The sequence below is a fragment of the Bos mutus genome, chromosome 8, assembly GCF_027580195.1.
Source record: "Bos mutus isolate GX-2022 chromosome 8, NWIPB_WYAK_1.1, whole genome shotgun sequence".
Lineage (NCBI taxonomy): Eukaryota > Metazoa > Chordata > Mammalia > Artiodactyla > Bovidae > Bos > Bos mutus.
Genome location: NC_091624.1, coordinates 35,761,755 through 35,775,365, shown reverse-complemented (window position 1 = coordinate 35,775,365; position 13,611 = coordinate 35,761,755). Strand labels below are relative to the sequence as shown.

The 13,611-nt window shown below is 36.8% G+C and overlaps 1 protein-coding gene across 3 annotated transcripts in view; it reads right to left on the bottom strand.

Moving 5' to 3' along the window:
- Positions 1-13,611, bottom strand: part of GKAP1 (G kinase anchoring protein 1) — a 91,747-nt gene that overhangs the window by 20,700 nt on the left and 57,436 nt on the right. For all 3 annotated transcript variants that reach the window (XM_070375417.1, XM_070375418.1, XM_070375416.1), the window contains one exon: positions 1,263-1,416. In XM_070375417.1, coding sequence (XP_070231518.1) covers positions 1,263-1,416 — 154 coding nt within the window. The remainder of the gene's footprint in view (positions 1-1,262; positions 1,417-13,611) is intronic.

The following is a 13,611-nucleotide window of genomic DNA, read 5'->3' as shown; positions in this document are numbered from 1 at the left end:
AGTAAAAGGATGGAAAATGGGCTTTTCAATTTGAAATAGCCACTGGAAGGAATTTATTAAAGTCAGAAAAAAATGAATCAAACCACCATTAAGTAGAAATGAGGATATGGCAAGTTACACAACACTGATTTTCAGAAGAGAATATAAACGGGAAAGAGTATTGTCCAGCAATACCTGGTTAGACAGAAATTAAATTGTAATAGAGAAGGCAGACAGTACTGTGAAAGCAAATGCTGCATACTGACATGAAGGGAATGCCAGAAAATCAAGGAAGTAAGGGAAACCGTTCATGGGGACATGACTCAAATTATTTATTACAAGCTCCAGGCTGAGAAGACAGTTATTGATAGACTAGAGGTCAACAGAAGGTAAAAAACAGATTCATAGTTTAAGAGGAAGTAAAACAGAAGACTGGTGGCTTATGGTGGGAAAAATAAATGCAAACTCAGAGGTCTCTATATGATAGTATCTTTTGGGTTTTTTTCTGTATTTTTCCAAACAGTATTTTAAAATGTCAGTACCATTCTTGGCTTGTGAGCCTTACAAAAATAGACTGCAGACCAACTATAGTTTGTAGCCCCTGGTCTGCAGGACAAAATTCTAACTTCTTATTTTCACATTAAAAGACATTTATAACCTAATTCCAATCTATTTCTCTAATCATGTTATCCCACACTCACTTAAGTCTTTACTTCTTAGATGCATAGTTTTTCAGTTTCCTGAATATTCAGTCTAAATGCTTTTCATTGCTCTGGGCCATTGCTCTTGCAGTTCCCTTAGGTTTTTCTCTGTTTCTCAGTTTATACAGTTATTTGCATTCAAAATCCATTGCAAATGTCACTTCTTTATATACCTTTCCCAATTACCCAAGGAGTGGTCTATTACCTTTTTTATTTAAAAACTTTTTTTTTTAATTGTTCCTCTCTCTCTTAAATTCTTCATCATGCTGAGTGATATTCTCTTTACAGTCTACTTAATATCCCCAACTACCCTGAGTGTCCAAGTCAAGGATGGTCTTAACCATCTTGATATTCCCACACCCCGATACAGATGCCTAACAATACTGAGCACTATAGCACATGCTCAATAAATATTAACCATTAATGAAGTACCTCACACTTTTTAATATAAATATCTATGTGTAATAATGACTAATACACTAAAACTATAGTTTTATACAATCATAATTGAATTCCACTGTTTACATTTTTAAAAAATGAAAAATAATAGCACTTTGATTTTAACAGAATTTTCTATTTTACATGCCTGGTTGTGTTCATGAGCTGTGTAATTATCTGTTCCATTATATTCTGTAAGCTGTTCTCTTCTTTTTTCTCTAGTAAGAATTTTATGAACATCATCCTCCAGTCTATTGAAGAATCCTCCATCGTGTGACAAAATCTGAGAACTCAATTCCTGTCAAAAATGAATTAAGATTCATTATCAATCAATACAAAAGTGCACACATTTAATAAACCTAGTTGGCCACTAGAAGCATGGAAGATGAAAGAAAAATTATAATTAAGAGACAATCAACCATCTGATTCTTCTCTATCTTCAGGTGATAATCAGCAGAAACACATATGCAAATGTCCTTTTCTTTATATTTTTTGAGTTGGGTATTTATTTTTAAATTATTTTTATACATGTACCATACAATTTATCCATTTAATTAATTTGCACAATTATTTTTTTGTTTTGTTTTTCACATTTTCTTTATTTTTTTTTATTTTATTTTTACACTTTACATAATTGTATTAGTTTTGCCAAATATCAAAATGAATCCGCCACAGGCATACACGTGTTCCCCATCCTGAACCCTCCTCCCTCCTCCCTCCCCATACCATCCCTCTGGGTCGTCCCAGTGCACTAGCCCCAAGCATCCAGTATCGTGCATCGAACCTGGACTGGCGACTCGTTTCATACATGATATTTTACATGTTTCAATGCCATTCTCCCAGATGTTCCCACCCTCTCCCTCTCCCACAGAGTCCATAAGACTGTTCTATATATCAGTGTCTCTTTTGCTGTCTGTACACAGGGTTATTGTTACCATCTTTCTAAATTCCATATATATGCGTTAGTATACTATATTGGTGTTTTTCTTTCTGGCTTACTTCACTCTGTATAATAGGCTCCAGTTTCATCCACCTCATTAGAACTGATTCAAATGTTTTCTTTTTAATGGCTGAGTAATACTCCATTGTGTATATGTACCACAGCTTGCTTATCCATTCATCTGCTGATGGACATCTAGGTTGCTTCCATGTCCTGGCTACTATAAACAGTGCTGCGATGAACATTGGGGTACATGTGCCTGTTTCCCTTCTGGTTTCCTCAGTGTGTATGCCCAGCAGTGGGATTGCTGGATCATAAGGCAGTTCTATTTCCAGTTTTTTAAGGAATCTCCACACTGTTCTCCATAGTGGCTGTACTAGTTTGCATTCCCACCAACAGTGTAAGAGGGTTCCCTTTTCTCCACACCCTCTCCAGCATTTATTGCTTGTAGACTTTTGGATCACAGCCATTCTGACTGGCGTGAAATGGTACCTCATTGTGGTTTTGATCTGCATTTCTCTGATAACGAGTGATGTTGAGCATCTTTTCATGTGTTTGTTAGCCATCTGTATGTCTTCTTTGGAGAAATGTCTATTTAGTTCTTTGGCCCATTTTTTGATTGGGTCATTTATTTTTCTGGAGTTGAGCTGTAGGAGTTGCTTGTATATTTTTGAGATTAGTTGTTTGTCAGTTGCTTCATTTGCTATTATTTTCTCCCATTCTGAAGGCTGTCTTTTCACCTTGCTAATAGTTTCCTTTGATGTGCAGAAGCTTTTAAGGTTAATTAGGTCCCATTTATTTATTTTTGCTTTTATTTCCAATATTCTGGGAGGTGGGTCATAGAGGATCCTGCTGTGATGTATGTCAGAGAGTGTTTTGCCTATGTTCTCCTCTAGGAGTTTTATAGTTTCTGGTCTTACGTTTAGATCTTTAATCCATTTTGAGTTTATTTTTGTGTATGGTGTTAGAAAGTGTTCTAGTTTCATTCTTTTACAAGTGGTTGACCAGATTTCCCAGCACCACTTGTTAAAGAGATTGTCTTTAAACCATTGTATATTCTTGCCTCCTTTGTCAAAGATAAGGTGTCCTTATGTGCGTGGATTTATCTCTGGGCTTTCTATTTTGTTCCATTGATCAATATTTCTGTCTTTGTGCCAGTACCATACTGTCTTGATGACTGTGGCTTTGTAGTAGAGCCTGAAGTCAGGTAGGTTGATTCCTCCAGTTCCATTCTTCTTTCTCAAGATCGCTTTGGCTATTCGAGGTTTTTTGTATTTCCATACAAATTGTGAAATTATTTGTTCTAGCTCTGTGAAGGATACTGTTGGTAGCTTGATAGGGATTGCATTGAATCTATAAATTGCTTTGGGTAGTATACTCATTTTCACTATATTGATTCTTCCAATCCATGAACATGGTATATTTCTCCATCTATTAGTGTCCTCTTTGATTTCTTTCACCAGTGTTTTATAGTTTTCTATATATAGGTCTTTAGTTTCTTTAGGTAGATACAGTCCTAAGTATTTTATTCTTTCTGTTGCAATGGTGAATGGAATTGTTTCCTTAATTTCTCTTTCTGTTTTCTCATTATTAGTGTATAGGAATGCAAGGGATTTCTGTGTGTTGATTTTATATCCTGCAACTTTACTATAGTCATTGATTAGTTCTAGTAATATTCTGGTGGAGTCTTTAGGGTTTTCTATGTAGAGGATCATGTCATCTGCAAACACTGAGAGTTTTACTTCTTCTTTTTCAATTTTGATTCCTTTTATTTCTTTTTCTGCTCTGATTGCTCTGGCCAAAACTTCCAAAACTATGTTGAATAGTAATGGTGAAAGTGGGCACCCTTGTCTTGTTCCTGACTTTAGAGGAAATGCTTTCAATTTTTCACCATTGAGGATAATGTTTGCCGTGGGTTTGTCATATATAGCTTTTATTATGTTGAGGTATGTTCCTTCTATTCCTGCTTTCTGGAGAGTTTTTATCATAAATGGATGTTGAATTTTGTCAAAGGCTTTCTCTGTATCTATTGAGATAATCATATGGTTTTTATTTTTCAGTTTGTTAATGTGGTGTATTACATTGATTGATTTGCGGATATTGAAGAATCCTTGCATCCCTGGGATAAAGCCCACTTGGTCATGGTGTATGATCTTTTTAATGTGTTGTTGGATTCTGATTGCTAGAATTTTGTTAAGGATTTTTGCATCTATGTTCATCAGTGATATTGGCCTATAGTTTTCTTTTTTTGTGGGATCTTTGTCAGGTTTTGGTATTAGGGTGATGGTGGCTTCATAGAATGAGTTTGGAAGTTTACCTTCCTCTGCAATTTTCTGGAAGAGTTTGAGCAGGATAGGTGTTAGCTCTTCTCTAAATTTTTGGTAGAATTCAGCTGTGAAGCTGTCTGGACCTGGGCTTTTGTTTGCTGGAAGATTTTTGATTACAGTTTCTATTTCCATGCTTGTGATGGGTCTGTTAAGATTTTCTATTTCTTCCTGGTCGAGTTTTGGAAAGTTGTACTTGCAATTAGTTTTTAATATACTCATAGAGTTGTACAGCCATAACCCATTCAAAAAAGTTTCATCAGCCCAAAAAGAAACCCACAATTTACTAGCATCATCTCCCATTCTCTCCTAATCCCTGCCTCCCTCAATTGTTCTCTAGGCAACACTGGTCTACTTTCTGTCTGTATAGATTTGGCTATTCTGGATATCTGATATAAATGGAATCATACAGTATAAGGTCTTTTGTGACTGACTTCTTTCACTTAGCAAAATGTTTTCAAGGTTCATCCATATCAAGGTTCATCCATATTATAGCATCTATCAGCACTTCATTCCTTACTGCCAAATAATATCCCATTAATGGATACACCATATTTTATTTCTCTATTCATCAGTTGATGGACGTTTGAATTTTTCCTTCTTTTGGCTACTGTGAATATTGCTGCTATAAACATTCATGCAACAAGTTTTTGTGTGGACATGTTTTCAGATCTCTTACATATCCAGGTATGTATCTCGAAGTAGATTTTCTGGGACATATGGTAACTCTGTGTAACCATTTGAAAAACTGCCAAATAGTTTTCCAAAGTGACTGTACTATTTTACAGCCTATCAGTGTACTAGTGTATGAGGGTTCTAATTTCACCACACTCTCACCAACACTTGTTATTATGCATCTCTTTAAATTATAAATACTCCAGTGAGTGTGAAGTATGTGTGAATGAGATTCATTGTGGTTCTGAATTATATTTCTCTGATGGCTAATCGTGCTAAGTATCTTTTCATGTGCTTACTGGACATTTGTATATCTTTTTGGAAAAATGTTTATTCAGATATTTTGCCCAAGTTTTAATTGGGTTACTTTTTATTTCTGAGTTGCAGGAGTTCTTTATATATTCTAAAAACAACATGACTTGAGCATATTTTCTCCCATTCTGTGGCTTGTCTTTTCACATTCTTGATGCGAAAAGTATCCTTGGTATCACAAAAGTTTTACTTTTGACAAAGTCTAATTTATCCAAGAAATCACTGCCTAACTCACCAAGATTTACTTCTACACTTTCTTCTAAGAGCTTTATAATTTTAGCTCTTACATTTAAGTTTCTGAGTTATTTTTTGTGTATGATATGAACAAGGGGTCCAAATTCATTCTTTTGCATGTGGCTACCTAGCATTATTTGTTAAGAAGATTATTTTCCCATTGAACTTGTCCTGACATTCTTGTTCAAAATTAATTCAACATAAATATTAAAGCTTCTTTCTAGACTCAACTTTATTCTGTCAACCTACATGTCTACCCTTATGCCATACCACACTGCCTTAACTACTCTAGCCTTGTATTACTCAGTTTTACAGTATATTTGAAAACAATTTTTACATATATTTTACACATGAATGATAAAGAGATGATTTTATCACAATCTACTCAACTATGTAAAATTACAGATTTTGTATATTCTCCAAGAAAAGTATCATTTCCTTTCCTGTCATAAGACAGACTAAAGAAAATGCTCCTTTCTCTTTTATAGGTTTTCCCTATGTCCCACATTCTTGAGCTTTAATACTCTCTATTTTACCCATTTCAATTATATTTGTGAGCAAATAACCCAACAGTTCTATGACTGTCCATCCTCTTCCTTTCACAATATCTTAGAGTCTGAAAGAAAAAAAACTTATGTATCAGTGCTTAATATATACAAATGATATTTAAAATGCTTGTAGAGCACTTTATATTTCAAAACACTTACAGAAACATCCCTTTATTTGAATCTCATTAACATCATTAAGAAACTGATATAGGAAGAATCATTTCCCCAGAAAATAATCACAGTCACAAGAAGTTTAACTTACCCATTAGTGATTCTCCTGCTAAGTGGTATAGATAGAACTCTAAATCTGCTTCATAAACTCTACTTCCAGTATATTCTGATAACATTTCACTTTAAAGCAATGAATACAACAATGCTTAAAACACGTTGAGCTTCTATGCAGGCTTCCCTAGTGGCTCAGATGGTAAAGCATCTGTCTGCAATGCAGGAGACCCGGGTTTGATCCCTGGGTTGGGAAGATCCCCTGGAGAAGGAAATGGCAGCCCACTCCAGTATCCTGGCCTTTGTTGTTGTTGCTAAGTGGTGTCTAACTTTTTTGTGACCCCAAGGACTTTAGCATGCCAGGCTCCTCTGACCATGGGATTTTTAGGCAAGAATACTGGAGTGAGTTGCCATTTCCTACTCCAGAGGATCTTCCTGACCCAGGGATCGAACTGCCTCTCCCACACTGCAAGCAGTTTCTTTACTGCTGGGCCACTGGGAAAGTCAGGTATAGCATAATGATGGTAACTAATCAGCTTCTGGATTTCACTACTTTAAAGACTGCAGCTCCAGTCTTTTTGTCTTCTATTTTTTGATGGCTACTGATTAAGAAGAGGTGGCAAGAATACACAGAAGAACTGTACAAAAAAGATCTTCACGACCCAGATAATCACAATGGTGTGATCACTGACCTAGAGCCAGACATCCTGGAATGTGAAGTCAAGTGGGCCTTAGAAAGGATCACTACGAACAAAGCTAGCAGAGGTGATGCAATTCCAGTTGAGCTATTTCAAATCCTAAAAGACGATGCTGTGAAAGTGCTGCACTCAATATGCCAGCAAATTTGGAAAACTCAGCAGTGGCCACAGGACTGGAAAAGGTCAGTTTTCATTCCAATCCCAAAGAAAGGCAATGCCAAAGAATGCTCAAACTACCACACAATTGCACTCATCTCACACACTAGTAAAGTAATGCTCAAAATTCTCCAAGCCAGGCTTCAGCAATACGCGAACCGTGAACTTCCAGATGTTCAAGCTGGTTTTAGAAAAGGCAGAGGAACCAGAGATCAAATTGCCAACATCCGCTGGATCATCAAAAAAGCAAGAGAGTTCCAGAAAAACATATTTATTGACTATTCCAAAGACTTTGACTGTGTGGATCACAATAAACTGTGGAAAATTCTGAAAGAGATAGGAATACCAGACCACCTGACCTGCCTCTTGAGAAACCTATATGCAGGTCAGAAAGCAACAGTTAGAACTGGACATGGAACAACAGACTGGTTCCAAATAGGAAAAGGAGTACGTCAAGGCTGTATATTGTCACCCTGCTTATTTAACTTAGATGCAGAGTACATATGAGAAACACTGGGCTGGATGAAGCACAAGCTGGAATCAAGATTGCTGGGAGAAATATCAATAACCTCAAATATGCAGATGACACCACCCTTATGGCAGAAAGTGAAGAGGAACTAAAAAGCCTCTTGATGAAAGTGAAAGAGGAGAGTGAAAGAGTTGGCTTAAAGCTCAACATTCAGAAAACGAAGATCATGGCATCTAGTCCCATCACTTCATGGCAAATAGATGGAAAAACAGTGGAAACAGTGTCAGACTTTATTTTTCTGGGCTCCAAAATCACTGCAGATGGTGACTGCAGCCGTGAAATTAAAAGACGCTTACTCCCTGGAAGGAAAGTTATGACCAACCTAGATAGCATATTAAAAAGCAGAGAGATTACTTTGCCAACAAAGGTCCATCTAGTCAAGGCTATGGTTTTTCCAGTGGTCATGTATGGATGTGAAAGTTGGACTGTGAAGAAGGCTGAGTGCCGAAGAATTGATGCTTTTGAACTGTGGTGTTGGAGAAGACTCTTGAGAGTCCCTTGGACTGCAAGGAGATCCAACCAGTCCATTCTAAAGGAGATCAGTCCTGGGTGTTCTTTGGAAGGACTGATGCTAAAGCTGAAACTCCAATACTTTGGCCACCTCATGTAAACAGTTGACTCATTTGAAAAGACCCTGATGCTGGAAGGGTTTGGGGGCAGGAGGAGAAGAGGACGACAGAGGATGAGATGGCTGGATGGCATCACCGACTCGATGCACATGATTACACTTGATTCACGTGGGTGAACTCTGGGAGCTGGTGATGGACAGTGAGGCCTGGTGTGCTGCGATTCATGGGGTCGCAAAGAGTCGGACACGACTGAGTGACTGAACTGAACTGAACCATTACCAGCACGCCTATCCCAAATTTTGTCCTCGATGTTTTTTCTTTAGTGAGGCATAAACTTTCTTTTCAGCCTAAGGACAGAAGTTCTCAAAAGACACCTTGATAGGAAACTATAGAAATGAAACAAAAATAAATAAACCACATACCACCCCACCTCCCACAACATGCACACCTCAAAAGAAAAAAGACAAAAATGCAGCAAGTGTAAGAACACACATTCTTTAATAAGTCTAGCCAATTCAATGTCAATTTTCTGTCCAAATAATCAAAATTAGAAGTTTTCATTTAATTTTATAAGCCCCCAATTATTAAACACTAACAGTAAGTCAGAAGAGAAAAAGACTGGCAAACACAAAATATGAAAACATCTATTCAAGCCACTAAAGATAACTGAGTTATGTATGTATGAGAAACATGAAAAATAAGAGAATAACCGGCTTTAAGTTCAAAACCTCTGGAAAAGTTATTTTTGATTAGAAACTCCATGATTTACCTCAGAATATGCAAATTTAAAAGTCGTATTGTCAAAGTTACTCCTCCCCAACAAAGACTTATGTACAGGCTGGAATCCAGAAATGAAGGTTAAAAGCATAAACACTGGTAATTTCCACTAAATGTTTAGAATAGTTTCAGAATGATATAATACAAGGATTTAGAAGAAAATGAGAGTGTTACATTTTGGTTTGTTTGTGATATATATAAGGTAAAGTAATTTCCTCCCTTTGGGGTCCTTCTCTTTCTCTTGAGGAATCAGCTAAAACTTAATTCTTTTGGTTAAAAGTTTTAGATGGAATCAAAAATACAAGGGGACATCAGAACCTTTAATATATATATACACATATAACACATCCCTGTATCTATATGCATATGTATATATACATATGTCTTCTGTCATCCACACTTACGATTGCCGCACAGCCCACAAGGAACCTCAGGCAGCTGCCCTCAGTGCTACCAGATAACTCCAGTGATTCACCCACTGCAGCAGAGTAAGTGTTCTCTTCCCCGCAACATTTTCTTGGCAGAGTCAATTTCAATTTAACTAAAATTTTGAGCACCTATTATGTGTCAAGAATATAATTAAAAAGACAGTATGTTATTTGTGCAAGTATAGCTATATAGATCATTGGAACAAAATTGAGAGACAGGACAGAAACCTTCACATTTATGGTTAATTAATTTTTTATGAAAACGTTAAGGCACTTCATTAAAGAAATAAAATTTTTTTAAACAAATGGTTCTGGGAAAACTGGATACAGACTTGCAAAAACTGAATGTGAACTGTTCACATTACACATAAAAATTAACTCAAAATTAGATAATGGAGAAGATTCTGTCAAGATGGCAGAGTAGGAAGCACCAGAAACCTGAGTCCTCACATAGACAATAATTGCACTGGCAGAATCTGTCTGATTTTGAAACAACTATTTTGGAACTCTGAAGTCTGCTGAAGGCTTGCAAATTTCAGGGGAACACTTGGGTGGTATACTGCAGTAAAGTTTAGTCAATTTTATATCTCAGGACAGTAGCAACTACCCATCCACCACCCTTAAGTGATGTGGCAGAGAGCTGTGTGCATATTCCTGGAGTAGCTTGGACACAACTTATGGGAGCCAGCGTGGGCAGAAAGGAACTTCTCCAAATAATGGGGATCTATGCTCTGGTCACTGGTTATTGTTTCTCATCACAGAGATGCAGACCAAGAGACAGACAGATAGGCAGCCACTGCTGCTGTACTTCCCCCTCATTGTTGTAAGACCCTCCCCCTCCAGCTGAAGTGACTTCCAGTGGATTTAAAAGGCTAGTCCTCTCCCCACACCCACTTCATTTTTTGCTTTTCCATTTTTGAGAACCAGACATTAAAAAACAGGCCACTAAAAAACAACTGCCTATAAGGGGAAAATTAGAAAGTGACTACAAATGCCTAAGGAAAGGCTCACTACCTAAGACACTAAGTTTACATGTTATGTTGTTCTGTGAAACAGACAGCTGATAACGATCAAAAAAACACCAAAACAGTAATAAGAAAACACCAATCCCCGGAAGGGGGAGAATCTGATTTCCAGAGTTACCACATTACTACACTCAAATGTTAGACTCAGTACTAGATTCATATTCCACAAAAAAATCACAAGGCATAAAAGAAACAGGAATGTATAAACCACTGAAAGGGAAAAAAAATCAATAGAAACTGTTCCTGGAAAAGACTTATTTATGGCAGTTATGTTTGACAAAGACTTTAAAACAATGTGTGAACAAAATGGAAATATAAATAGAGATTAAAAAACCTAAAAGATACCAAAAAGAAATTCTGGAGCTAAGAAAGTACAATAACTGAAACAACACATTCTTTAAGACTGAAAGGCAGAGATGTGCATGCAGAAGAAAGAATCAATAAACTTAAAGATAGGAAAACAGAAATTATCTAGGCTGAGAAACAGAAGGAAAAACATTAAAGAAATGCAAACAGAGCCTAAGGAACCTGTGGGACACCATCAAGCAGGACAACAGACACATTGCAGGAGTCTTAGGAGGAGAAAAGAAAGAGGAAGTGACAGACTATATGAGGAAATAGTAACTAAAAACTTCCCAAATCTGATGAAAGATATGACTATAAACGTCCAAGAGGCTTAAAGAATTCCAGGTAAGATGGATTCAAGAAAGACTTACAGCAAGCCACATTATAACAAATTTTCAAAAGACAATGACAAAGAGAAAATCATAAAAGCAGCAAGAGGAAGCAAGTCATCATATACAAGGATCCTCAATAAAATCATGAGCAGAAACTTGAAGGCCAGAAGATGGTGGGCTGAAATATTAAAAATACTAAAGAATAAAAAAAACTTTCAACCAAGAATCTTTTAAGTGGCAAAACTCTCCTTTAAAAGTGAGTGAAAAATCAAGACATTCCCAGAAAAACAAAATCCAAAGGAGTTAGTGACCACCAGAACTGCCATTAGTGCTCAAGATAGTGCTGGGAAGGTATAAAGAACATTAGACAGTAACTCAAAGCCACATGGGGAAACAAACATTACAATAAATGGGTAATTATAAAAGCCAGTATTACTGTAACAATGGTATGTGACTATACTTTTTGTTTTCTACATGATTTAAGAGACTAACATGTTTAAAAAAACAAAACCAAACAAACAAAAAAAACTACGAAGAAAACTAGAACCTATCAGAAAAGATTTTCTACAACTAAAGACAAAAAAGAAAAAAACAATGAGATGAGTGGAAGGGGTGGACTTATGATATAGTCAAATCCCAAACTCCCCAGGTGCGTGACCCACAAATTGGAGAGTAATTATATTTCAGAGGTTCTCCCAAAGGAATGAAAGTTCTGAGCCCCAAGTCAGACCCCTTAACCCACAGGTGCAGATGAGCCCCCAGAGCATTTGGCTTTGAAGGTTAGTGGGGCTTACCTAATTGAAGGAGCCCCACAGGACTGGGGGAAATAGAGATCTCACTCTTAAAGAATGAACACAAAACCCTACACACACCAAGGCCAAGGGAAAAAGCAGTAATTTGATAGAAACCTGAACTGTATCTATCTGCTCATCTCAGAGTTTCCTGCAAAGGTGAGGGGTGGTTGCGGTTCACCCTGGGAACACACACTGGTGACAGACATACTGGGAAAAATTCAGTGATGTGAATATTGCTGATGTGGTAGCTGACATCTGTGCTCACTAGCTCCAAGACCTGGCCTGTAGGCTACAGTGCTGCGAAGCTTCATGCCAAACAACTGAGTGGGGACACAGTCTCCTGTGCCCAGGCCCTCAGGAAAAAAAAAAAAAAGTGGGGAGTGGGGAAAAAGCCTTTTGAACTCAAGTGGAAAAAAACTTAGATTTTTGGTGCCATCTTTGTGTAAAAGTTAACTTGTAAATAAATTATTTTAGTTGACTTGAAAGTAAGAGCTTACAAATTAAATCTAAATATACAAAAAACCGGCCAAGATAAATTTTAGGATCCATGATCTGGGAAATATTCAGTACTGAATTGATATCTGTTACTGAAGGTGGCTTAAGCTTGTTGGTTTGATTAATATAGATATGTCTAGGCTTATCAATGTTAATATTCCTGTTGTACCTAGGTTTGTGTGTGTGATAGCTGTTCAGTCACATCAGACTCTCTGTGACTCCATGGACTGTAGCCCACCAGGCTCCTCTGTGCATGGAATTCTCCAGGCAAGAATAATGGAGTGGCTTGCTGTTCCCTTCTCCAGGGGATCTTCCCAATCCAGGGGTCAAACCCGGGTCTCCTGCATTGCAGGCAGGTTCTTTACCATCTGAGTCACCAGGAAAGCCCTGTACCTAGGTTTACTAGAGGTCAAATAAGATCTTGTTCTGTTACAAATTTGCTGATAAGAAAACTAACTCAATGTGGAAAAAGTTTTAAGGAAACAAAATACAAATGAGATAAAGAGCTTTAGGTGAACTTTCAGAAATGATTATATTTTAGGATCTCTCCAGATATTCAACAACTTGAAAGTTAAAACTGTGCTAAAATAAATTAGGTGGTAAATTTAGTTGAGTAAATGAACTTTAAAAGTAAGCTGGTATAAAACTTAAATTTGGCTTTTCTGTTAAAAAAGAGACAAGTTTTCTGAAGATGTTAAATTGCCTTTGATAACTGATTTTCAAGTTTCTTTACCTCTTAAATGATCTATTCTACATTTGTCCTTGAAGTATTTAATTGTTACTTTGGCTAAGAAACTACTGTTTCACAGTGACTTATGGTCCTGAGTATCCTAAATCCCTTTGATATTTATTGACAAAACTTCTTAAATCAAATTCTAATGAAGCACTTTTGACCACTAGCTAACTTTGGGATGCTTTAGGAGGCTTCTCAAACATCCTAGAGAGAGACACTGAACTAATAAGGTTCATTTGGTATGCTGAATTGCATGGGAGGTATTGTTGAATAAGTAATAAATCTCCTTAGGTTATACAGTATGATAAATGTTACTAATATAGATATCCCAGAAATTAAATGGAGTGCCTAAAATTC